Source organism: Drosophila suzukii, chromosome X, assembly GCF_043229965.1.
Source record: "Drosophila suzukii chromosome X, CBGP_Dsuzu_IsoJpt1.0, whole genome shotgun sequence".
In the NCBI taxonomy this organism is placed as follows: domain Eukaryota; kingdom Metazoa; phylum Arthropoda; class Insecta; order Diptera; family Drosophilidae; genus Drosophila; species Drosophila suzukii.
Genome location: NC_092084.1, coordinates 23,972,750 through 23,997,733, shown reverse-complemented (window position 1 = coordinate 23,997,733; position 24,984 = coordinate 23,972,750). Strand labels below are relative to the sequence as shown.

The 24,984-nt window shown below is 39.2% G+C and overlaps 6 protein-coding genes across 6 annotated transcripts; 2 read left to right on the top strand and 4 right to left on the bottom strand.

The window, feature by feature from the left end:
- Positions 1-1,015: 1,015 nt before the first annotated feature.
- On the bottom strand, positions 1,016-5,130 carry rumpel. Its single transcript, XM_017090622.4, has 5 exons — positions 4,584-5,130; positions 3,177-3,336; positions 3,048-3,113; positions 1,775-2,865; positions 1,016-1,376 (listed from the first exon to the last, which is right to left on the bottom strand). The coding sequence occupies exons 1-5, from the start codon at positions 4,820-4,822 to the stop codon at positions 1,127-1,129; spliced, it is 1,806 nt and encodes a 601-aa protein (XP_016946111.2). The 5' UTR covers positions 4,823-5,130; the 3' UTR covers positions 1,016-1,126.
- A 790-nt stretch (positions 5,131-5,920) lies between these two features.
- Positions 5,921-6,531, bottom strand: LOC108021802 (uncharacterized). The gene is made up of 2 exons (XM_017090604.4): positions 6,357-6,531; positions 5,921-6,299 (listed from the first exon to the last, which is right to left on the bottom strand). Exons 1-2 carry the CDS (start codon positions 6,520-6,522, stop codon positions 6,241-6,243), a joined length of 225 nt encoding a protein of 74 aa, XP_016946093.2. The 5' UTR covers positions 6,523-6,531; the 3' UTR covers positions 5,921-6,240.
- A 4,006-nt stretch (positions 6,532-10,537) lies between these two features.
- Positions 10,538-11,111, bottom strand: LOC108004620 (collagen, type I, alpha 1b). Its single transcript, XM_017067560.4, has 2 exons — positions 10,991-11,111; positions 10,538-10,924 (listed from the first exon to the last, which is right to left on the bottom strand). Exons 1-2 carry the CDS (start codon positions 11,060-11,062, stop codon positions 10,652-10,654), a joined length of 345 nt encoding a protein of 114 aa, XP_016923049.2. The 5' UTR covers positions 11,063-11,111; the 3' UTR covers positions 10,538-10,651.
- A 1,836-nt stretch (positions 11,112-12,947) lies between these two features.
- On the top strand, positions 12,948-13,692 carry LOC108004616 (uncharacterized). The gene is made up of 2 exons (XM_017067555.4): positions 12,948-13,115; positions 13,316-13,692. Exons 1-2 carry the CDS (start codon positions 13,056-13,058, stop codon positions 13,517-13,519), a joined length of 264 nt encoding a protein of 87 aa, XP_016923044.1. The 5' UTR covers positions 12,948-13,055; the 3' UTR covers positions 13,520-13,692.
- Positions 13,693-17,478: 3,786 nt separating this feature from the next.
- Positions 17,479-18,459, bottom strand: LOC108004625 (uncharacterized). Its single transcript, XM_017067564.4, has 2 exons — positions 18,169-18,459; positions 17,479-17,841 (listed from the first exon to the last, which is right to left on the bottom strand). Exons 1-2 carry the CDS (start codon positions 18,358-18,360, stop codon positions 17,650-17,652), a joined length of 384 nt encoding a protein of 127 aa, XP_016923053.2. The 5' UTR covers positions 18,361-18,459; the 3' UTR covers positions 17,479-17,649.
- Positions 18,460-21,992: 3,533 nt separating this feature from the next.
- LOC108004600 (protein phosphatase PTC7 homolog) lies at positions 21,993-23,583 on the top strand. The gene has a single exon (XM_017067540.4). The coding sequence runs from the start codon at positions 22,098-22,100 to the stop codon at positions 23,235-23,237; it is 1,140 nt and encodes a 379-aa protein (XP_016923029.2). The 5' UTR covers positions 21,993-22,097; the 3' UTR covers positions 23,238-23,583.
- The last annotated feature ends 1,401 nt before the right edge of the window (positions 23,584-24,984 follow it).

The window sequence follows — 24,984 nt, the reverse complement described above, 5'->3', positions numbered from 1 at the left end:
CATCATCGATAAAAGTTTGGGGCAAGTATATGAAAGAGTTGCACACTCTGACTGAGGCAAAAACTAATTTCGCAAACATTTGTCAGCTCATTAACAATTCAATTTGCTGCATAAACGACCTAAACATACAAATAAGGTTTGGTGGGGGGTTGGGGGTTCGGTGACCCCGGCAGAATAGTTGGGCCCACTCGGATGCAGACTGACCTGACCACACATGAAAAGCAGTAAATATTCAATTAACGGCACAGGGTAAAACTAATGTGAAAACGGAACCCTTTGGGTTAGCCACACCCCCTGTGCTTTTTCGGCCACCCCCCCAACCGCCCACTTGACCTTAGCCAGACAGAGTTCACAGCCCAATCACTTGTGCCTGGCACTTGAAAGCGGAACCCTCACTCGAAACAGGGGCTTTCTAGTTCTGATCCTTTTTTCTTATATTTTTACACTTCTGCTGGGGGCATGGTTATCAAAGGGTAGGTCTTATAAAATATTTAAATTATAGGTAATACTCCTTTAATTCAATTGTACCTTGTCAAAGGATGGTTAAATTATTTTAACTTTTCTAGTCTTTGTTTTTAACTTAAATATTGAATCAATAGATTGTCTTAATAATTTTAATTATAATCAGGAATTTAAACATATATTTTCATTTAATCCATGAAACCTCGGATCATTTTAGTTTTATTTTAATATTTGTTTCTGATTACCATCAAAGGGAAAGTCTTATAATCTATAACATTTTCAACTTCCCACAATTTACTGAGAGTATATAAATCGTCGGTTACAGAACCCATATTTTCTTACCCGTAGTTATTTTTTTTGTGATGTTCCTTCTATTTGGGCAACCGGCGCTTTGATTTGTTGGGTCGGGTTATATGTGCCCATCCCCGCCCCTTTCTGCTCGCGCCCCTTTTTCGAGTCCTGGGCCATAACTGCGGGCATTTTTCTAATTACAGAGAAAGCAGCGCAGGAAACTGCTTTGAACCCATTTCGGAGAGGACAACAGGAGCCCAAATAATTATGAATTGTGTTTTATTTTAAATATTTGCTAAGCTACCGAAAGGAACATTGCCAGGATGATGCCGGTCAGCCTTCTCCATCTCCACGAACCGCCATATAAACCCCTTCACGTTTTCGTCTCCTGTTTGTTGACGGCCTTCTGGCCAGGATCTGGAATCTCTGATCGGCGATGACGACGTCGCTCCAACCAGCGCCTCACGAACGGTGTGAGCAGACGGGTGTCCACTCCATCCAAATCCGATTCCCGGAGCAGGAGACTGGTGACCAGCGCCACTACAATGGTCACCAGGGCTCCGAAGAGTGTGAAATAGAGATACGAGATGCGGTACAGCTGGAAGGGAGCACTCGGACTGGAACTGCAGAGAAACATACCAAAATATAGCAACAATAGGTATATCGGGAGAAAAAAACGCGAATTCTACAGCATTACGTTATATCTATGTTAAAAAAGCATAAAAGTCATTGTTTTAGGGTCTTGACAATTTTCAAAAGTATTTACAACTGTTTTAATAAAGAGAGAACTTAGAATGAAATCAAAAAGGTCATGTGAATTCATTAGAATTATGTGAAAGAACTTATATACGTCTAAAAACCAAGTAACGCGAATTCTTTAGAATTTTGCAAAAGATCTGTTATGCGTATTTTGAACATCATTTAACTTATTTTAAAAATTTTGCTGTGTAGAAACACACTTTGTTTCAACATTAGGTATACAGAAATTCGGAAGCCCTACTTTAGATTAACCATTGCTCACCTGATGTTACCATCTAGAGCCAGACTGGCGAACTCCCGCGGCTCTCCGGCAAACGTGTAATTGCAGCCCATCGTGGAATATGGCTTCCTCTTGTAGACAAGATCCCCGGTGACCAGATCCCGCTGGGCACTCACACACATCCAGGCCATCACAATCAAAGAGCTGAATCCTCCGAGCAGAGCTCCCTTAGAATTAACCCATGGCAACATAACGCCGGCGGTGAAGATTCCCAAAAGTGGTCCATTTGCCACCGATGAAAGGGTGATGGTCAGCTGCAAAACGGCACCTAATTTCTCCACGGCAAAAACCAGAGCCACGAAAATAAAGCCAAATACAACGACCACACTTCGCATCACAAAAGCGGTTTGTCCCTCGCTCAGTGGACTCTTCCTAAAGGTCTTCACAAAATCCTCCAGGACCACGGCCGATAGGGAGTTCAGTCCCGTCGATAAAGAAGATAGTGCTGCACTGAAAACTCCGGCTACAAAAACACCAGGTAATCCCGGATAGTCGCCCAAAGTTTCCATCACCAAAAGCGGCAAGAGCTGATCATTTCTCTGGGCCAATTTGGTTTCCAAGGGATCACACTGGGCATAGGTGGCATAAATCAAAAGACCCGTATAGCCACAGATCATCAGGAAGGCCAGAACGCCGGCTATGAAAGTCCATATGGCAATCCGTGCATCTCGAAGCGTTGGCAGCGACAAGTATCTCTGTATCATATTCTGACTAATTGCATTCGACTTGAGCCAATGGGCTACACCGCCCAAAACCAGGGAATAGAACGTATATCGCTCACTCAGGTCCCCACTGAAATTGGGTCTCTCCAGTCGAGCCGTCTCCTGGGCCTTTTGCCACACAACTCCGGGTCCTCCGATATCCATGGTTCCCTTGATCAAAACCAGGGCCATCGCCCCAAACATGATCAAAGTTTGGATGACGTCCGTCCAAACCACCGCCTTCAGACCTCCAATGCAGGTATAAAAGATGCAAACCACACAAACAATGGGGGTTACTATATGGATATTGACTCCGGTGGCCTGGTTGAAGGCTATAGCCGGCACATAGATCACTATTGGAAGCCAAAGGAGCTGGAAAAATAAAATAGATATGTTATAAGTTCCAGTTTATCTAATCTTATCTATTTTTTATAGAATTTTGCATCTTTATAAATATAAATAAGTTTTCTGTTCAAGTATGTTTATAAGAACTACCTAAATGGTTGGTTTTTATCATCATGCTTAAACATTTAATAAATTCCAAATGAACTTACCGAAGCCACTATGAACATGACGGATCCAAAAAGTCTCAAGCTTCTGTTGTATCGCTGTTCCAAATACTAAAAAGAATAATTAAATTAAAATATATTTGTCATATAGTAAACATCTTAATATAAACCCACCTTATATGTGGATATCAAATTGAGTTCGTGGAAGACTGGCAGGAAGAAGTAATACATGCAAAAGCCCATGAGAACCAAAGATCCCATGATGTACATGTACTGAGCACCATAAAGATAAACCTCCGTGGGAGTTCCCAAAAGCGTAATACCAGATATAAAGCTGGAAAAGAAATTGGAAATATAAAATATTTGCACCTAGTCGTGATTATATTGATATTGCTTTTAAAAATAACCGTAAGTCCCCCATTAAGTGGAATTTCTTCCTGTGTATAATCGCCTTGACCTTCGCCAAAAGTCTCACACCGATCATCCATCATCTGTGGGAGATCAAAGTGCGTTTTATACAATTCAATTAGCACCAATGTCGTCGTAATTCTCTGGTGTCCAAGTCAAGTTTCGCCATATATTCTTATTGGGTTTGGGGATTTAGAGATCGTGGATCGCGGATTTGGGGAACGGGGAAGTGGACTCGTAGTCGTAGTCGCCAATTGAGCGACGCCAATTTGAATGCCCTGCATATGCGGGTAGCTCGAATTGCCCGCGAACGTGGAAGCCAATTATTAATTATGAAGCATTTTGATTTGGTGCGTTGATAGGAGAGAGCTGTGCAAGTATGCTAAAAATAAGCGACCGACTATAACGAGTCGAAACTGGAGCAAACTGCGACCTACACTATGTCCGCATTTTTTTAATGGCTGGTTGGATCCAGAGACGAGCTCTCAAGTCGAGGAACTTTGATTAATTCCATCTTATCTCTGTCCCATAAAGTAGTTAACAGTGAGAAGAAAGGGGTTTCCCATCTGGATGATAATATATACTAAACAAGTGGCTAAATTTGAAAGAAATTGTTTCTAATTCGGTTTAAGTAGCGCTTCAAGTGTGTTATGAATAGCTATATAAAGTTTTTTTTAGTATAACTTCCTTGACGAATATATTTTTGGGTAAAAGAACTGTGTACTAAGTAGATCTGTTGAATTTATGCATATTTTTTTAATAAGTTTAATGAGGATTATAAAAAAAAAGGTTTTTATAAATTTGTTTGGAGAACTGATAAGACTTTAGGTGTTAGAAAATACATTAAGATATAGTTTACATAAAATATTAGTTTTTTTATAGGTTTACAGTTTTAAGAGCTTATAAAAATGGAAAATGGTTTTTGTGTTTAAAAAATATAAAATTTTATAAGGCTGTTAAGCCTTCTTTTTTTAGGTTGCCAGAACTTGATTTTGTAAAATCCAGTTAACCGAAATTGAAGCCATTACTGCCCAAAAGTGTGCTATGCTAGCATAATATATTCTAAATAGATTTTCAATTTGGCATCCCAGTTTTTTCTTGCTTTACAAAATAATTGCTAATCACGTTATAATTATTTACATATTACCTATATTTTTCATAGCTTTTTCTCACCTGGATATCAGTGACATGGTGATGGGGAAGATCTTCATCTGCCTGCCGCCCACCAAATAGGAGGCAGCACTACTGGCCGCCTCCTCGGAACCATGGGCCTTCTGTTTCCTGGACTCCCTTCGCAGCTGAAGGCAAAAATATATCCCGATTACGGCGCAAATGGCCAACATCAGGCAGAAGACCACATAGTCCAGCCATCCGAAGCTCTGCAGACTAGACCTCAGCTCCTCCACGTGCATTTTACCGGCACTTTTCCGCTTTTCCACTCAACTCACAAGCACCAAACAAAAAAAAATAATGGAGAAAATTGGAGGAAAGTAAGAAAAGCGCACCGATCGCACCGCTCGGAGGCACGCATCAGAGGTGACTGGTGGGTTTCGGTTCGGATTTCAGATTTCAGATCTCAGATGGAAGTGCAATTGTGCTGTTGCCACACAGCAAAGCCACCACCACCGCCGACTATTATTGTTTTATATTTTTATTAATGATATTATGACACACAGGCACTCTCGACTGCCGGCTTTCGGCGAGATCGTCGTCACTTTTCGCGTGGCGGCTGCGATGGCGACTAAAACTTTTGCCTGGACCTGGAGCAACACAGCTGACTGGCCAGCCAACCAGCTGATTTAAAAAAAAAGTAAAAATAAGCAACACCCCACCTCGAAAGACCCACAAGTCCCACAACCACCCACTCGGCTAATTGAGTCGGTGGTTGTGTAGCAAATTGAGTCGCCAGCGGGGCACTTAAGCCAACGCGTTGTCTTTGCCTTGCGGAACTCACAGATCGAGGGATTCTGAGAGCAAATTGGTTACACATAAACAATAGATTTTTAAAAAAATAATAAGCAATAATGGTGGGAAATGTCATGGGAGTAATCCACATTATCAGCACTTTTTTGTTCATTATTAGAGAAATCGTTGCAATTCTTATATATAAAATAACATTATAGATAGGAGATTGATTATAAAAATAATAAACAATAATGGTGGAAAATGTCATTGGAGTAATCCCCATTTTCAGCACTTTTTTGTTTATGGTTAGAAAAATCGTTGAAAATCTTAAGGGAATGTAAAATAACATTATAGATAGGGTCAATAAAATAATATATCATTCAAAGGGAATGTCAATAAAAGATTCTTAAGATTTTCTGAAATGTTCCTTAAATGTTTTTTTATTTTCCCTGTGGTGTATTTGCCTTTCCTAGGATTCTCTGATATTTTTTTAGATCCGCTAGATATTTTTTACATTTCCCATATATTTACTTAAGCTTTTTTTCATGTGTAGGAGGAATGGGGTGCGACTGTGTAAATTAACTTGATTAGATTTAGCCGGCAATTTGTGACCGCCCCTCCTGCGTCGCACTCCAATTTCCTATAAAAAACGATCGGCACTTGGATTGCGGTCTGGGATTTGCTTATGTAAACTGCGGGTGTCAAACGAGGCAAAGACAAAATAAGATTTTGATATGTGAAAAAGAATTTCTACCTAAAAATATCTGTGAAACAATTGACTATATAGAAGACAATGGGTAGTTAATACGTTAATCTTGTGCTTCAAATTTTATTACCAAAAAAAAAAAACAAAAATATAAATAAATAAACTGCAGAACTGCTAAACACGATTTAGTAGACCGAGCCAATTGGAAATATCCAAAACCTAAGCCTGAAGATCTTCAGGCCAAACATTATTGGCATTTCTATCGCCAGCATTGAAACCTGAAATGAAAATAAACATAAAGGATTTATAGATCATATGGATACTTATAAACCTACCTGGTGAAGCTCCACTCATGGCCAGAATAGAACTGGTCAGCTCCTTTATGGTTCGCTCCATTTCCCCGAATTTGGCCAAATCATCGGCCGAGGGAGCAGCCCAACTTTTCTGGCCCATAAATAGGACCAAAGTCAGGGCCAGAAAGAAACAAATTGTGTATTTCATGGCTTAAATGTTAACCAACTGTGCTGCGAATTTCAGTGAATTTTCCGTATTTATAGATGCTCTGTTATCAAGATCTTTTCATGGTCTATTACAAAATTTAACTATTTTGCTATGCTTCAATACTTGTCAAATGACCTATGACTTGAAAGTCTGAATAAGATTTAATCTCGACGTAATATGTAGAACATTATTTGTGACTAACTCTGATATATAAATATGTATACCATATGTAGATTTCTAAAAAGTTAAAAAAAATTGGTATGTCTAAAAATGAAATTCAGATTTTAATCAAAAATGCTTATTTTCTTTGCGGTTTTTCAAACGTAGTTTAGCCAAATCAAGGCGTACAGCCAAAGGACCGACTGTTTTGAGCAGCTTGCTACAAATGCTATTGATCCCCATCATTTTAAGGAACATTTATTTTTTGACCAATTTTCGAATTTTTTATGATCATGTTTTTTTGCGGAAAATGGCAAAAATTAAAAATTTTCAGGTTTGAATGCCAATGTATTGGAAATTAAACAACGAGTTAATCAAGGTATGACATTCCGCATTCTGACCTTTATTTGCATTATGGCAGCCAAAACACTGACTTTTCATGGTTAAAAAATGGCATTCAGATATTTGTCAAAAGTACTGAATTTCCTTGCGGTTTTTCAATCTTAGCTTAGCCAAATTAAGGCGTACAGCTACAAGTCCGACTGTTTAACAGATTGTTCATGAAATTGATATATTAAAATAAGAGATTCTTTATGGGGCATGCTAGTTATTAGGCGTCTTTCCACGGTTCAAGTAATATTATATATATTTCGAAAAATGTTTTTCAGCTGAAAAATCCAATGGAAAATGCAGATGCCGGGAGCTTCAGCTTTCAGTTTTCAGCTTCAGCTGTGGCAAAAAGCGTCTGCACTTTAGGGGCAATCGAAGCATAAAATGAGCAGCAAGTGCCACTACACACACAGCTGGAGACACACTCACACAAATGCACCGGAACACACACTCACACACAGGCGAATCAGAATCAAAAATTGTATGCGTTTTGCACCTTGAAAATGCGTTGCAGTTGGTACTCAGTGAATTTTATTCACACCCTTCGCCAAATGAATACTGAAAATACTCAGAATGCGCTACATTTTCATAGTTGGTTTTATTGCCATTTAAAATATTTGAAAAAGGGGTTTTTAACGAAAAATCTTAAGGTGTTTTAGGCTTTCTATATATTATAATTTTAGGATCATATTAAAATTGTGGAAAATTTCAGAACAGCAAACTAGTGTCGAGTAATAAAAATAACTCATTTAGTTTTCTAGAGACCATCTAATCTTTTGGGTCCCATATTTTAATATTTCCTCATGTACCAAATTTTGAAATGCAATAGTGGAGTTTATAATTTGAAAGAAGTATTTATATTATTTTTGGCCATGTTTTTAATTATTTTATAATTTTTATAAAGCGCCAATTCAATTCGCCCATAACTCTGGGATTTCTATGCGTGGGTGTATATATCTTTTTTTTGTGATTTCACTGGCTGATTTTTCTCTAGCATTTCTTGTTTATTTTATATGTATTTTTTGCGCTGCAGCGTCAACGGCAAATTAATTAATTCCAGTGGAGCGATTTTTCAAGAAAAAGCCCTTTTCCAACACACATCCATACATATGTGTTTATATATCCGTATCCGTCCCCCACTTTTGGTGGGCCACTCAAAACCGTTTCGCAGGTGTTGTAATATTATTTGGAATTATGTTGGAATTTCTTGTTTTCTTTGGGCCCCCGTGTGCGAGTGTTTTTTTTTTTATTTTTTTACGTCCCTGCTGCTCGGGAAATGCCATGAAAATTATTTGCTTTTTAATTTTGTTTCAAGTTGCATATGTCTCTCTGCACGTGTGTGGGTGGGTGTGTATGTGTGTTTGGTTCGTTGTTTATAGCTAACTTTACAGTTGAGAAAGCATTTGTTAAGTGGTTTTAATTAGTTGCCCCGACTTTCCCCACACCGCATAATTCCTAAGCCTCCTTTGGCCATGTTTGTGATGATATATCGTGCTGCCGAATTCCCACTGAAGTGTGCAATATGATATACTAAAAATAAATATATAATACTTAGTATTAAGTGACCTTCCTTTTAAATATTTTTAAGAAAATATAAATTAATGTTTTTAAAGGAAAATGCAACGAAAGAAAAAATTTCATAACAAAAGATACAAGAAATCAACTAAAATATTTTACAGATGAGATGAGTATTAAGGTAATAGAACTACATAGTATTAACCCAATTACAGTCGAAACTATTCTTTAAAAAATCCTAAGTCATAATTAGCATCTGTTATGGCCTCGAACCCCATTATATGAGGCTTCCTTATAGCACTGAATTAACCCAATCAATTTTCGTGGATATTAACTCACCTGAACGCAACTAAGGCTGCAGCAATTAGATATGGAAACACACCCTGTCGCAGTGACACTCTACATATGCAAATGTCCACCCCAGAAAGGCCCCCCCCCCCTACGCGAACCCATCCCCCTTTTTAGCGAGCCACTGTCATTCACACTTCGGTCGTCATCAGTGGGAAAGGCATGTAATGGGTGCTGCCATTTACAATATTTATCAAGTGCGCGAAACACACCCAAAAACCGGGATAGCGATTACCTGGTGGAACTGAAAATGGAAAGTGGAGTGTAGAACTGGGGAACTGGGAGCAGGACTCATATATTATGGGCTTTGGCATCGTCATCGGGCCTATGCGTGGCCCCTAATTACATCGCATTGTCATAACAAAATTGAGCGCATTTGACACGCAATTGCCCCACAGTTGGATGTGCGCTGAGAGAAAAATATCACTGAGCTTAGTGGAAAAATTAAATAATTCCAAAATCAGTTGTTTAAAAATAAACAAATTTTTATCATAAAATTTAACTCTACGAATATAGCTTTTATAGTGATTTTTATTTTATAACCATTGCCTATATATTTTTTATTGATTACACAAGTTATTGTATAAATAAATGTCCCTAACCTCTTTAATGTTTATATTTTTTTCCGATAATAAAAAGCGATTCAATAAGTAATCCTACTTATAAGATCATTGAAATAGGTATCATATGTTGCACTTATTAAAAAAATGTTACTGAATAAGTTTCTATATGATTAATAAATATATATCAAATTTTTTCCTTATTCCTGTGACATTTTCTCTCCGTTTCCTCCACGATGACATGTGAGAAATGCCACCGAGGTCGGCAGTCAGGAGTCAGGGGTCAAAAGTCGGAGGGACTGTTGCATCAGCCCAACTAGATAAGAATTAATTGTTCAATGGCACGCATTGCACTAAATATTTGAATATATACACCCGTTAGTTGGCTCTTCCCGTTAATCGGATAAAATTCATAATTATTGTTATTACTGTCATTTTTCTAATGACCCGCCTGCGCACCCAAATTGCGTGTACTTTTCTATTAAGATGAGCTATCAAACGCACTTTTCCGACTGCGCTTGACTTGTTTGTTTTAGCTTTTTTAGTTTTGGCCAGGAATCCCGATTTGGTGGGCTAATGTAACCATAACCATCCCTTGGATCTTCGATGGCCACGCAACGCACGCGTAAATTATGTAATTAAAATTCCGCACCTTAATTCGGGCAATTTATTACACGAGCTTTTGACTAATTGGATAACGATCTTTAACTATGTCCACTAAATACGGGGCACTGTATGTGTATTATGGAGGTCGGAAAAGTGGAGGGCGCTGATGTGCTTATGAGTTCATAAGCGATTGCATTCGCCGATAGAGCTCGCAATTAATTGAATTTTTACTGAAAGTCGCTTTGAAGGTGTGTGGAATCCAGCCGGGTGATTAACTATATGGAAATTTTGGCCACAAAGGGTGAGTAGGTAATTTGGAAAGGTTTTCACTATTCACTTACCTAATAAATCACTAAATTAATTATGGTGCTAGCTATTCTGTGGCCCATAAAAATATATATCTTCTTAGGAACTTATAAAAAAGTTAACAATGCACATTTTGCAATATTATATTCGGGAATTGTTTATTAAGGGAATTGACATGCCACCAAAAAATTTAGGATAAAGTTCACAATAATATTTATAAAGCCAGGAAACCTTTGATATTCAGATTAATCGAATAATTCGGATGGTACTATAAAAACTCGGGCACTACCTTCAGGAGGAGGAGTTGCATTGGTGGCGTTTCCAGGAGCTCCATTGGTGGAGTTTCCAGGTCCTGCAGTTCCATTGCCTGGACCTCCTGGTCCACCTGGTCCTCCTGGTCCACCTGGTCCTCCCGGTCCACCTGGCCCTGATCCCTCCGAGCCATTACCCTTGTCATGACACAAAAAGAATTCAGGAAAATATTTGCAGAAGGTGACTGTCGGCGGTTGAAGGAAATGCTGAAAGATGCCCAAAATAATTAATTCACTTTTATAAATAATTCCCAAGACCATTCGAGAACTTACAGCTGCTGTTGTAACTTGCGAGCTGCAGAAGAAAGCCAAAAATAGGCCAAGAACGGCTAGGGAAATCTTCATTTTGTCTTGGAAGTAATGCGACTGATTTTGAAAGTTCAGAACTGCGATATTTATAGGGGAAGTACTTACCTTCGCTCTCTGCCGATAAGAACTTTAGCTGAAGTCGTGTCCCAATAATAGAAAATCGTGAGATTTGAAACACTTATCTTAATTAACTTTTTTTCTTGCTTACTAAGCTCATGCTCGAAATAAATTTGCCTCCAAATGGTTTAAGATAATTAATAGTACAATTTGTTTTAATAAAGATTAATCCACCACTCGTGTGAGAAGTAAAGGAAAATGTGGAACTTAAAATGTTTGAAACAACAGATTTGTTCTGCAAACCCCTTCACAATTAAATCCTGGATCTGCAGCTGTTTTCTAGTAGTCAAAGTCAATTATTATTGACTTTTATGTATTTTATTAATTATGTTCTTTAAAGTTATAGCAATATATTCATATGTACCAATTTCATATATCCATAAAGTTTAAAAAAATCTGTAAAGTCTTCAAGTGTTTCCCTTTTCTGTTTAAAAGGCTACCTTGTCCAACAAAAATTGTTTTTGAAATTCGTTTTACATTGGTGTACCATATTTTTAATTTAAGGCATTTTTCGGAAAAAAACATGAAATTCCCAAATTGGTCAAAAAATTAATTTTCCTTGAAGTGATGCAAATCGTTAGCATAGGAAGCAAGATGTCCACAACAGTCGGTCTTTTAGCTGTACGCCTTGATTTGGCTAAACTACGACTGAAAAACCACTACAAAATGTGTATCTTGGACCAAAATCTGAATCCCAAAAATAACTGATGTACCCCCTTATAAAAATTGTGAAAATGGGTCAAAAAATAAATGTTCCTTAAATTGATGGGGATCGATAACATCGATCGATCGATAGCAAGCTGCTCAAAGCAGTCGGTCTTTTAACTGTACGCCTTGATTTGGCAAAACTACGGCTGAAAAACCCCAAAAATAAGAGTATTTTTGAACAAAATCTGAATGATGCTAACCCTTAGAAAAAATGCGAAAAAGGTTCAAAAAATAATTGTCCCTTAAATTAATTGGCTTCGAACAGTCGGTTGGCAAAACAGTCGGTCTTTTAGCTGTACGCCTAGATTTGGCTAACATCTGAATGCCATTTATCGGCCATAAAAATTCAGTGTTTTGGCTGCCATAATGCAAATAAAAGTGAGAATGGTGAATGTCATACCTTAATGATCTCGTTGTTTAACTTCCAATACATTGGCAACGAAATCAGTATAAGTTTAGGTACATATTTTTCGTCCGCATTATAAACTAAAATGAGAGGTTCCCTAGGTTCAGGACCTTTGTTATGTTGAAGTTGTTAAATCTATTATTATTTTTTTTTGTTTGCAAATGTTTCTTTAATGTTGATTTGATTTTTAATGTGGTGCTGCCATATTTTCGCGATTATCGGTGACCAGTGGTCATAATTCACAACCAAACACGACAACTGACACTTTTTGTGCCCATACATCACACACAAATTGCTTACTGTTTTTTATTTGGTTTTTTGTTTTGGTTTTTTTCATTCACGTTCTGGTCAATAATTCGCACAGCCATTGATGGAAATTAAAACACAAATCAAACGGCGGCAGCGGTAGCTGTTCGGCATAAAAAAGCAATTTCCATCATTAAAGCGGGCAATTGAATGAGTCAACAGAGCCGACAGGTGAATCGGAAAGGTGAGAAGTGGGCGGAGGGTATGACGCCGTGGGCTAAAAATAAAACCCTATATACTATATACCATATATACCATACTGCTCTGCAGTACAGTAGTAGTATAGTAGTATTAGGCAGGGTCAACGGAGCTTTTTCGGTATGCGGCACACGTGGGTCCCCGATTATAATGCCTTTCAGCCGATTTACTCGGCTCAATTCGCTGGTGTTTTTACGGTTTCAGTTCGTATTCGCCGCTCAACGTAAAATGTTGTGAGGCATTTTAACCCCAACAAAATATCGCTGTATTTCTACCGATTTCCCGATTCTGGTCATGGTTTTTCTTCTCAAACTATTGGCCCTTTTGGCTGTGGTCGCCATTTCTATTCATATGGTAAGTGGAAAATCAATAGAGAGATCTGGATTTCTTGTTAAAAAGAATATGAACTAGTTATGAATATATCAAAAACTTTTGTATTCATAATTTATTATTTAGTAAAAATTTAGAAAAAATATATTTGAATATTATTCGATATTAAACAAAAATTAGAAACTGTTTGAACTAGATTTTAAGAAACCATTTCTTTTACGCAGACCCTTGCGCTGGAGTTCATGGATGAAGGAAACGATGAGGGTCATCATTTCGATGAGGAATCCTCTGCAGAGGTGCCTGGTGTTTTAACAGGTTATACCAGAGATACGATCGCACATTTCAATCCCCGAAAAGCCGATGTTGGATTTCGACAATTATGGGAACGTGTTCCCCTTGAAAAAGTCGATGTGATTAAGAGGAGATAGAGAAACATACTCATAGCTACGATTACTCACTCAAAGTCATGACCAAATAAAGGAAAACTTAACACTTAACGTAAATATTTCATATTTATTATATTTGAAATTATACTTTATTTATGCGCTTAAAGAAAATATCTTCGATATGAATTTTTGTAATAAAGTGTAGAATGTTGTAACTAATCAAACATACTTAGGGTGTAGAAAAATCTTAAAAATAGAGGTTTATGAAATAAAGGCAATATTAAATAAATAGTTATGAAGTTATATTAAACAAGTAGAATGAAAACTGCACTGTCAACTGGTTAAGAAATTTTATGAGAAACCATAAATGTGGTATGAGAACAATTCCCTTGGAGGTTTTTTGGGTCAAACCTTTTTGCCTTCGGCCCAGCGGCTAAACCAACCTCCCGCCAATAACCCACCCCACTTTGTGGTTTCCCGCCCCATCAAAAACCAAAGCAACCTTCAGCCCAAGTAGTTCTTAGAAAAGTAATAAAAAAAAAAACGTGGAAAAAAGCGGCCCTCCTAGGGTAAAACTTTTTTATTTGCATTTTGTTTTAAGCAATGGAAGGAGACAGAGAAAAAAGTGAGACCAACTCTGTTTCTGTTTCGGGTGTTTTTTATCCACTTTTTTTTTGCTTTTGCTGGTTGTTTCTTCTTTGTTTTGTAGAAAAATGCACAAGTTTTATGGTAGCATAAAAGTTTTTGTGGGGAAAACTTTGCACTTGTCTTGCCGAAAGGGTTTTACAATGATGCGCTATATGCGACACGCCCCCCTCGAACTGTCCAAGTGGGCGTGTCGAGCACTTAATATTTCAGGCATATCATTAGGCGAACACAATATTCCCGAAAACTGATTTTGGGGTGCTCTATAAACTTTTTGTTTTTTTCTTTTCGGCCGAAATGTGACACTCAGTCAGTCTGTTAAACATGGCGGTTACTTAACCCCAGAAAGCAACTTTCGGCTGACCACTCTGAATGACTAGCATGCATTATCATTAAAATAAATTATTAGAGTCCAGTGTGGCCACAAACTAAAACGCATTTTGCACGTTTTGTGTGCGAGAATTTTTTACACGATTTTTACAACTTTTTTTGCGGTTGCGCTAAGTACACAAAAGCATTCTGACTGCAAAGAGGGGAGAAGTGAGGCTAGGGATGGCTATAGTGTATGGTGTATGGGGTGGTTAAAGATAAAAAGTCAAGTTGAATGCGTTTAGAGTTAGGATGTAGCATTTAGTTAACCCACAAGACGCACACAAGAAATAACTTTGCATACTTTTAGGCAACATGTAAAATACTAATGCAGCAAACGGGCCTTTCCACCATCACCATCAAAAGACAATGAAAACGGGGTGGAAAGTGGAAAGTGCGCTGGAAGCCACGTAATTTCTCAAGTAACCTAACCACGTAAAGCATAAAATATTTGCCTTTGAGTCGGGGGCAAAAGTATGTCCAAGAAGTTGCCCAGTTGCCGCAAAAACAAGTTGCAAGCCGCTCATTTGAATACCCGGCTACGAACTCGGACATGCAAACAACTTTGACCACGCATTTGTTGGAGGCTGGAGATGCAAGTCGTAAACAGGATTTTAGGGTGACCGAACGTCTTGATACCCTATTTTGAAAGATCTAAATATCGGCTTTCACAGGTCACCAAAACAAAGCAGGAAAAGTTGATACCCCTCCAGGTTTTATGTCATCATAGTTCTACTGGTTAGGACCCGCATTTATGTACTACCCTCGTAAGTATCAACATAGTTATAATAGTTTTGATCATCAGCTTGTATTGGAAATATTGCTATTAAACACTTCAATAGTCTTAGATATAATAAGATGTAAGATATAAATTAAGCAAAACATGAATCTGAAATAAATAAAATAAAAAGAAGACCGTAGTTACGATATTTTGGTATTAGGAAATAACATTTTGGTAGATCTTTAGCTATTCTTTCTATCAAAGAAGCAAAGGTCCTGCCAAAGTCGGTATACCCCCTTACAAAATCGTTAAAAATAGGCAAAAGGAGCTGGACGTAGGTGACGATGCCAAGTCAGGGACACAAGAGCAGCATCCTCGGCAGGAGTCAGCCAGTTGACTGGCCACATGCTTCATGCTGCCAGGCACATGCAATTTGTAAGCCAAAGCGCATAATTTACAACGGGGAGAGCCCCGTCTTCGGGGTCTTGAGACACAACTAGGAACTCAAACTCAAACCCAGACCCAGACCCAGACCTAAACCCAAAACCGAAAGACCATATCCACTGCCCCGTTTGCCGTCTTGGCCAATGAAGTGCCGGTTGCGGCCAGTTCATCTTGGGTCCCCGAAGGAGAATCATTCGAAGTTTTGACCCAAGGAGGCGGCTAGCACCGATTGTGGTTGCCCTCAAGAAAAACAGTGCTTAAGTTGGCAAAGGAGCTGTGATTAATAGACCAAAATAAAATAAATATTTGCTTAGTTTATCTCAAAGAGATTTATTGATTTGGTTTCAATGCGGAATCAGTCCTTAGTGCAATATAATTACAAAAATCTGGATGGTATTTCTCAACAAGATGCTTAAAAAGATAATGGTTTATTGTTGCATACTAATGAACACCTTTTTTAAAATAGGGTTTAATTATATCTTCATTGTCAATGAATGTGCTGACACTTATGTTTATTTTTTAAAAACTATCTGGAAATGTAAGCCCCGGACTCGCACTCATTTGCATGCCAGTGAATTGTCCCCCTGTCAGAGGACTACTTACCGGGGGGCCTATCTACCGACTTAGTTCTTGAGTTTATTCTTTTTCGGGGATTCTGCGACCCTCGTGTTTCGGCGCAGCGAGCTCTCGAGGAGAAGTGGAGGCCAGGATTCGCGTGGGCTTAAGTGTCCTGGCCGAAAGGAGTGGCGAGTCAAGTGGCCATGGTCATAAAAAGACGGGCCCGGCGGTGGTGGAAGTACGAGTAAGCGGTGTCCGCAAGAAAATAACTTGTAGCAAATTAAGTTTGTTAGTAATTAGAACACCACTAAGGACACCTGAGCGCCGGTTGAATTTATACCCGTGCCCGGGCCAAAAGGCAGGACAACACACAACAATTAAACTTGCCGCCTCTAATTCCACCTCCTTTTTCGGTTGCCGAGTCGAGTCCTTCGTCCTGTCTCAGGTAAAAGGTAAAGTAACAAAAGTTCCACCAAGTCCAAGCCTGCCTTGTCGAAAATTCCTCAACTCGAAAGTTGCCAACTTTGATGTACCAAGAAGAAGACTGGCAAAGGAGATGCATTTTTTGGGGCGGGGAGAACAACCGTCAAGTGCATGCCTGGACATCGGCCAGTTGCTCCATTCCGCTTAACCCATTGAGTGCCAGTAGTCGAAAATGCCATCAGTGATTTCACAGCCTTGTTAGAATAATAAGTCTATTTTTTTCAAAGAAATTTCTTCTTAACGTTATTTAAAATGCGACTGAAAGTATGCTGTTTGGTCGTTTTTGAGCTAGGTTTATGGGATATTTCAGCGTTCAATATGCCTAAAAGTATGCTATACCCATGCGAATTTTATATTTAAAAAATATTGTTGCATAATTTTAGACACTTTTTAGGCTTAAGACAAATTTTCAAATGATCTTAACTATAAGGAAATGCCTTAAATTCCATTGCCAATAACTTAGAAGAGAGATATGTCTATGGGTTAACCCTGTAAAGTCCACCCTCGCACACTCGACAAGAACTGTGGCCAAGTGGCAAAAGTTTGGCAGCTTAAGGAGCAGCAGAAAGCAGTTCAGTTGACCCAAGTACACAACGTTTCCCAAGCGAACAGGTACTTTGTGGCGTGCGTGGGACAGGAAAAAGGATCTGAAAAGTAGCAGGAGGACCTCTGAGGACAGGACATTAGCAGCAGGGTTTCACAGAAACAAGATAAATACTCATATGTATACCATACCACATACTTAAAAATGTTTACACATTTAGGATGATGCAAATACCACTCATTGCTTAATAATTTAATGTCTTGCTATCAAGGGAATATTTCAAATACAATTTTGTTAAGCTACACACATTTCGTTAGTCATGATGAATTAGACTTGAAAGAGCCCATTAAAGTTCCAGTCGATCGGTTGTCGTTTGAGAGTCTTTAGTTCCCTTCCCCGAATCGTTAATTATCTGGACCGATTTTTTCGCTCTAAAAGCACATGCTTGGCCTCGTTGATCTTAGCAGCCAGGTATGGTGAGCCATTGCGATCCGGATGATTGGCGAGGATGACCCGCCGGTGGGCCTCCCGCATGCGGCTCCATGGGGCACTCAGGCTAGTGCCCAGAATTTGAGATGCTTCGCGGGGCGTCATCCGCTCCTGAAGATTAAAATAATTATAATTGTTAAGCTATCTATAATATATTTACACTATTTAACAGGATAACCATTGATTTAAAGGTTTAATCCTGAAGAATTCGCAAAAAATAAGACACAGTTAAAAAATGGAGGGGTGTACCAGGGTGGGACGGTGATGAATTCGCGATATACCAGATTAAGCTAAAGAATTCGCGTTTACATTTGATGATCATCAAAGCAAGCGAAATTAGAATATAAGTTTAACTAAAGAGTTCGCGTTTATATTATTTTGAATGTTGATGGGTGTACCAAAGATCTATGGCTAAATGCTGAAGAATTCACGATTTACCTTAAATCCGCCGCTATAAAAGCGTCTGGTGCCGAGATCTCCAAAGGCTGATTTGCACAGCTGAGCAATCCGGTTGGATGCGTTGGGGAATCTGAAGACGGCAATACCGCAAGCGGCCACGCCCACTACTACGCCCATTCCTATTAAATGTAACGAGTTACTAACGGCCTGCGAGAATTTACCAGTTTGCATTTTGAATCTGTATAATCTTCGTCCGAATTAAAAAAAAAATAATATGAAATTGTTGAATGTGGAAAATTTAAGAAATGACACTAAAATCTACAGATACTTGGATACAAGAAAGCAAACACCGTAAATTCCCCAAAAAGCTTAAATTTAAACACATCCCTTTCAAGTAGACCAATCAAAATGGGCCCTTTAAGTTTTGAGAGGCAATCAATTTAAGCCTTCTTAAAGTTTCCATAACGCAGACAAAGGCTGGGAGCCCGGCCACACTTTCACTTTATTAACACCAAATTAATTTTGTCTCAAAACGAATACACACATAGAACATATACAAATATATATGGAATCCAAAACCCCCCCCCACAAGAGTTACACACATGAATACATTTCGTGCACAGTTGAGTGCAGCGATTGAATTTTAAACAAGAACGACAAATGCCGGCAATCAAGTCAAGTCAAGTCAAGGAGGAAAATGAACTTGGGAAGGAAACTCCAAGGCGACGGGTGCTATAATCAATATGCAGCAGTCAATAAGAAGGAGCAACAATTACACAGGACCTGAGACCTGAGAAATTTGGGAATTTTGGATGGGGTAGTTGGGGGGGGTTTACGGTTTTACCCCATAGTTTTGCAATGTGCGTCGGTTAAATGATGTGTAATCGTCTTATGTGCACTCGAATGCCTTTTGGCTTCTAATATGGCCGGGCATCAAGGACCCAGGACTGAAGGACCTCAACGCACACATACTCAAAGGACAACGGGAGCACTGAGGACAAAGGCCGGACCCGAGGACCCAAGATCCCCACAGTCCACACACACAAAAGAAAACTTTGCCATAGGCTGACCTCAAAATGCACAACGACACAAACTTTAATTTACAATCAATTCAGGCGTGAATAATAAACCACAAGAAACCAAACAGGGAGTTCTCCCCGAGACGAAGTGAAAGTGTTGCCCTTTGTCCTCTCGAAAATTTAGTTACAACACACAACACCAAAAGTTTGCCAAGTTTTCGAGGCAAACAAACAAAACTCTCGGGCATCTCGTACTCCTTAAAATTTACCCGAAAACCGCAACACTTCCGCTTTGCGAGCATCCTGTCCTTTGGACAGGAAATTCCTGCCAAGTGGTCCTCGGCTATCAATATTGTTTTCCTATTAAATTGATCATTGGTCAGTCAACAATTGCGGCGGGGTCCTTTGTCCTTTTGGCCACCACACGATTGTCTGGCCTTTTCCACTGACCAAAGAACAGAGGATAATACACTCTACCGTTGTCCATTTTTCAAAGATTTATATTTTTAAACAGTTTTTCTTTATCTGAATATTATTGGCAAGGCGAGTTTTTAAATTTGTTTACATTTAACTAGTTCTTAAGCCTCTTAAAAAACATTTTCATAACATTTTCCTTATTACATTTAACTACTTCTTAAGCCTCTTATAAAATACTTTCATTACATTTCCATCAATTTGTTTAAATACTTTTAAAATCACACAATACCTATGGCAATTAATTTGCGGTGAATTGTAAATTCCTGTGGCTCCTAAAATGGGGAACTGCAGGCCGAAAACCTTGGCTGCCAGATATTTGCGGTATCCATCCAATGTCAATCAATTGTGGATTCATCGAGGAAGTGGGGTCCTCAAGAGGGTAAACAAAAACAGATGCCTACTTACATCAGGAGAGGAGGACAGACATCAGGATATCAGGACATCGGGTGGAGCAGTCAATCAGTCAGTTCCTGGTTCGCTGATCTGTGAACTTGTGAGCCTGCCAGTCGTGTGATTCCTGTGATTCCTATGATTCCTCCGATATCTGGGCGTCCTGTGAGCTGCTCTATTTGCTTCAACACCCACTGCAAATTAAATTCATTAGTCAACTTCCGGCTGGGAAGTCTGGAAATGGGAACGGGATGTGTTGCCATGTGCTGGCTGCTGTCAATTCAGACGGATTTGAAGTCAACTCAATTTGAAATCAATAGTGTGTGAATAATCCTTTCACACCGACACCGACGCACATGGTTTGTGTGCATCTAATATGCCCCTTCCCAGGGGGAAACCCCTCATTTTTGGTCGGGGTAGGAATTGCATCTGGTGCCTGGGATTGTCTAGTCTGGATGGTTGGATAAATGGCTGGATGGCTGGCTGACTGACTGACTGACTGACTGAGTGACTAACTGACTAACTGGCTGCCTTTCTGCTGGGCACTTGAAAACGTTTTTGCATTGATTGCACTTCATATCAGCCATCCAATCCAGTCAGTGATTCGTTCATTCATTCATTCATTCACTCGTTCAAGCAGCCCGTTTATTCATGCCACTCGCATATGTTGCATCGTCATTTTTTGGGCGGAGAACTGCAAAGCCCGAACCCAAGTAGACATGGCAACCAAAAAAGGCAAGCCATTAAGCGATGACGACGATGAAAGTATTTAAGCAATTCAATGGCATTTCAAAAACACCACACGGTAAAAAAAATGTATCTGAAATTAAAGGTTATAAAAACTCAGTCAGTAAGAACTAGTTTCAGAAAATTAAAACTAATAATTAGACCTCGGATATTGCATATAATAAAAGTTAAAGCTTAAATGTGTTTGGATTTTATGGGAAAAATTATGGTTTTTATTAAAATTTTCTTTAAAACTATTGTTAATGATCAATGTACTTATAATATAATAAATATATAATGTGGATATACATCGGATATGTATAGTATTACATCGTGACATAGATATAGCATTTATAAAACCAATCCATGAATGAGCATTGATAGTAACATATAAAATATTAAGAGAATTGTGGCTTAAATTAAAATGTTTTGATGTTAGGATATAAAAAGTTTCCTTGTAAAAAATATTTTAACAACTATCACAGCAAAGTTATGTTACAATTTTACTCATTTTGAATGAACTATCATGAGGTATCTAAAGTTTAATCATTTTCGCAGCTAATTAATGTTGCTAATGTATTTTTTTCAGTGCACCACCACCTGCACCACCCACATGGCAGCTGCACCACTTCATCCCAGTCGAGTGGCAAGCAATGAGCTATGCTATGTGCAATTCAAGTGCCACATCTGCAACTGCAACTGGAAATGCAACTGCAATTGCAGCGACTGCCTTCCGATTCCGATTCACGGGGGAAGCCCCAAAAATTTCGGCTGGTTTGCCCAAGGGTTGGAGTTTGGGTGCTCCTGCAGATCGAGAGGCATTCCCATTTCCATTCCCATGTGGCACCACTTGCTATCTGTTTGTGTCCGTAATTGTGCATAATTGAGTTGAGGCCTCCATTTCCAAAAGGTTTTTTGTTGGCCGGGAAAATGGTATGAAGGGATAAGGAAAGGATGGTAAAGTACTCAGTAGGGGTTATCCAAAATTATAACAGACAGTTTAATTGGATTTAAATAGAGGTGTCTTGTATTCAAAATGATATTTACTTAAATTTATCTAGGTGCTTAAAAATGCAACAATTCATTTTAGAAGAACTCATTTTGAAAGGCGGAGTTTAGTTTTTTGTTGCATACTTGTAGACACCTTATTATGTAGCAACTCCCTGAAGGAAAACTATTTTGCCAGCAACATTTGATCTCAGAGAGTTGGCGTTGATTTAACCCATGTAATTTTGGATCAAAAAATGACACGCCTTTAAAATTCAGTTCTCGTTCGGCATTCGTTTGAATAGCACACAATCCATTTGACTTTTGAATAGAAAAACACAGCATTTTATTAGAAAGAAAGCGCTGGCGATGGATTTGGAATTCAGTGTTGAAATGGGCGGCACTCGTCGAACGATCCAGCGAACGTTGATCAGTTGCTGCGAACAACTGCTCGAGATAGCCCTGATTTTGACCTATGAAAGTGGTCAATTCTTGCGCCGTTTGTGGGGACGAAAACCCCTCGAGAATCCGCAGAGTGGTCAAGAAGCAAGTGGTGATGGTTGGATGTTCGGGAATCGTCAGTGTCGTAGCCAAAATCCCAGGATGTTTGTTCAAAAACCCGAAACAGCTCCCCATGAATCCTGGAATTCGGGTGGCGAGGGTGATTTCCTTCGGTGCGAGGATAAAAAGGACCGTCCACTTCCGCGACTTGTGAGCGTGGCCTGTGGTTTTGCCAAGGACCCAGCTGAATATCCGGAATATAATCGTGGGAAATTCGGGGAGGATGCCTGGTTCATGTCCTCCAATTCGCAGTCCTACACAATGGGCGTGGCCGATGGCGTGGGCGGTTGGCGAAATTATGGCATTGACCCCGGTGAATTCAGCATGTTCCTTATGCGATCCTGTGAACGATTTTCGCAGGCCAAGGATTATGTGCCGGAAAGACCGGACTTACTAATTGGACAAGGCTTTTGTGAACTCCTGGAGCAAAATAGGCGCATTGTGGGCAGCTGTACCGCCTGTATTTTGTCTCTAAATAGAGCGAATAGCACTCTGTATACCGCAAATATCGGAGACAGTGGTTTTATGGTGGTGCGATCTGGTGCGGTGGTCTGTAGATCCCTGGAACAGCAGCACCACTTCAACACCCCCTATCAATTGTCTTCTGCACCGCCGGGTCATGAGGATAATGTACTATCCGATGGTCCCGAAACGGCGGATTGTATCAAATTTCCTGTCGAACTGGGCGACGTAATCCTGCTGGCCACCGATGGGGTGTACGATAATGTCCCCGAAAGCTTTCTCGTCGAAGTTTTAACGGAAATGTCAGGCATTTCGGACCCAGTGCGTCTTCAAATGGCCGCCAATACGGTGGCCCTGATGGCCCGAACTTTGAGCTACAATCCGAATCACGATTCTCCGTTTAGCCAGAATGCCCGAAAACTCAACCTCGAGGCGTCGGGTGGAAAACCAGATGATGTTACGGTTCTTTTGGCCTCGGTTGTCTAGTGTCTGACCAACTGGAGAATCGGAAATGGCATAGAAGACTCAGGAAGACGGGGCTTGGCCACAAAGCTTTTGTAGAATCAAAGAGATGAGTGAAAGAACTGTTGGTCCCTTGCAGAATTTACTAACAAATGGGAAAGAGCATTTGTTAGTATCAGCTGTTTTGGAAAAGCTGGCCTTAAAAAAACCAGAGAATATTCACTGGCAACAGTTCTTCTCTTATCCCTTGATGCTACACCTTTTCTTCTCGTACGTCAACCGAACCACTTTTTTCATCACTCCTCATTTTTAACATTCTGTTCAAAACAATGCCATGTAGAAAACAAAAATATTTCCAAATTGTTTTAAGTGTAATTAAATCACAGTTTTGTTTAAGTCTATTAGTTATATTAAAATTCGACTTGGATTGGGGATTAATTAAGAAAATTTATATCATTATAATAGTTTAACCTTATTTACTATTTCATTTTCTTATTTATCTTTGTGGTCCATTCTTTGCAGTATTTTCTGTCATTTCTCTGAAAAACAAAGTGTTCAATAAACCCCAAACAAGTTGGGAAACAAAAATCTGTGGAAAATGTCAAGTGAGTGTCGTGGCCCTAATAAACTTAATCAAATTTTTACCATCTACGTGCACTCCTTGCACCGCCGTCCTTTTCGCTCCTTTTTGGTCCTGCCAATGTGTGACGTGACATACGATATTTGAGTTTGGAGTTTTGTGGCTTTTAACTTGATTTTTTTTCGAGCTCTTAGCCCCCGCTTTTGTGTCTGCCATCTATGAGGTGTTAATGCTTTGTAAAGTTTGCAGAAAAACCAAAAACAAAAAAAAGAGCAGAAAAAACAAAGAACTCAAAGGCAGGAACCAAAGTTGAAGAATTCCGAGTGAGAGTTTGTTGGGGGATAGGACACAAAAACCTTGCCATCAAACAATAAAAAATAACAGCAAAAAATAAAAGAGAAAAGAAATTCCCAACCACAAAGCATTTTTATGAGTTTCGTGTGTGTGTGTCCGTCTCGTTCTCATCCCTCTCATGCTGTCTCTTTCCATTTCTCCAGGACTCACTTAATGCTGCACTTTTTTATTCTAAGTGGCTTTTACTTAGTAAGGCCAAAAAACTTGGCACTAACTTTGTGGAAAACTGAGTATAAAGATGCAGCTAGTGACAAACGGGAATTGCAGATTATCCCAAGTTGGATTCTCAATTCGGATTTAACAATCCATTTATATGAAATTCAAATCAAAGGGTACCATAAATCTAAAATCCATTACTGATTTTTGATTTATTTTTACATAGATTTATTTATGGTTTTAGATCATTAAAAACCCGTATTATTTATACCCCATCACTTGCGATATCTTCAAGATACTTTAGTATCCTTTGGGTGTCCCGAAACTTTATCAACCCCAAAAATAAATGAAAAGTTTCTGCCCCAAAAGCCAAAGCAGATTTAAGGAGTCAAAGGAGATGGAGTTGAAATAGTTTTATTTCAATTAACAAGAGAAATTCGATGAGTTTATTTGTTGTGCGTGCTGGAAATGTGAAAATGTGGAAAAGTGGAAAACCCGCTCGGCGTTTTATGCGACACAAGATAAGAGCGATGGCGACGGCCAAGAATTTAATGCCCGTTTCGGTCGAGTGTGTGTGCGATAATGTTGACAGATAATAAACTGGGAAAATTACAAAATTACAATCAAACATGGCCACGGGATGGGCGATGGGCGATGGGAAAAGCAAATGAAAGGCAAGGG

Coding starts and splice junctions, on each gene's coding strand:
- rumpel (XM_017090622.4), bottom strand. CDS start 4,822: ATGCACGTGGAGGAGCTGAGGTCTAGTCTGCAGAGCTTCGGATGGCTG. Junction 2,866..3,047: donor TCATGTTCATAGTGGCTTCG/GTAAGTTCATTT, acceptor TTATTTTTCCAG/CTCCTTTGGCTTCCAATAGT. Junction 1,377..1,774: donor GCTCTAGATGGTAACATCAG/GTGAGCAATGGT, acceptor GTTTCTCTGCAG/TTCCAGTCCGAGTGCTCCCT.
- LOC108004620 (XM_017067560.4), bottom strand. CDS start 11,062: ATGAAGATTTCCCTAGCCGTTCTTGGCCTATTTTTGGCTTTCTTCTGC. Junction 10,925..10,990: donor CGCAAGTTACAACAGCAGCT/GTAAGTTCTCGA, acceptor GGCATCTTTCAG/CATTTCCTTCAACCGCCGAC.
- LOC108004625 (XM_017067564.4), bottom strand. CDS start 18,360: ATGCAAACTGGTAAATTCTCGCAGGCCGTTAGTAACTCGTTACATTTA. Junction 17,842..18,168: donor TTTATAGCGGCGGATTTAAG/GTAAATCGTGAA, acceptor TTTAATCTTCAG/GAGCGGATGACGCCCCGCGA.
- LOC108021802 (XM_017090604.4), bottom strand. CDS start 6,522: ATGAAATACACAATTTGTTTCTTTCTGGCCCTGACTTTGGTCCTATTT. Junction 6,300..6,356: donor CATGAGTGGAGCTTCACCAG/GTAGGTTTATAA, acceptor TTTTCATTTCAG/GTTTCAATGCTGGCGATAGA.
- LOC108004616 (XM_017067555.4), top strand. CDS start 13,056: ATGGTTTTTCTTCTCAAACTATTGGCCCTTTTGGCTGTGGTCGCCATT. Junction 13,116..13,315: donor TCGCCATTTCTATTCATATG/GTAAGTGGAAAA, acceptor TCTTTTACGCAG/ACCCTTGCGCTGGAGTTCAT.
- LOC108004600 (XM_017067540.4), top strand. CDS start 22,098: ATGGATTTGGAATTCAGTGTTGAAATGGGCGGCACTCGTCGAACGATC.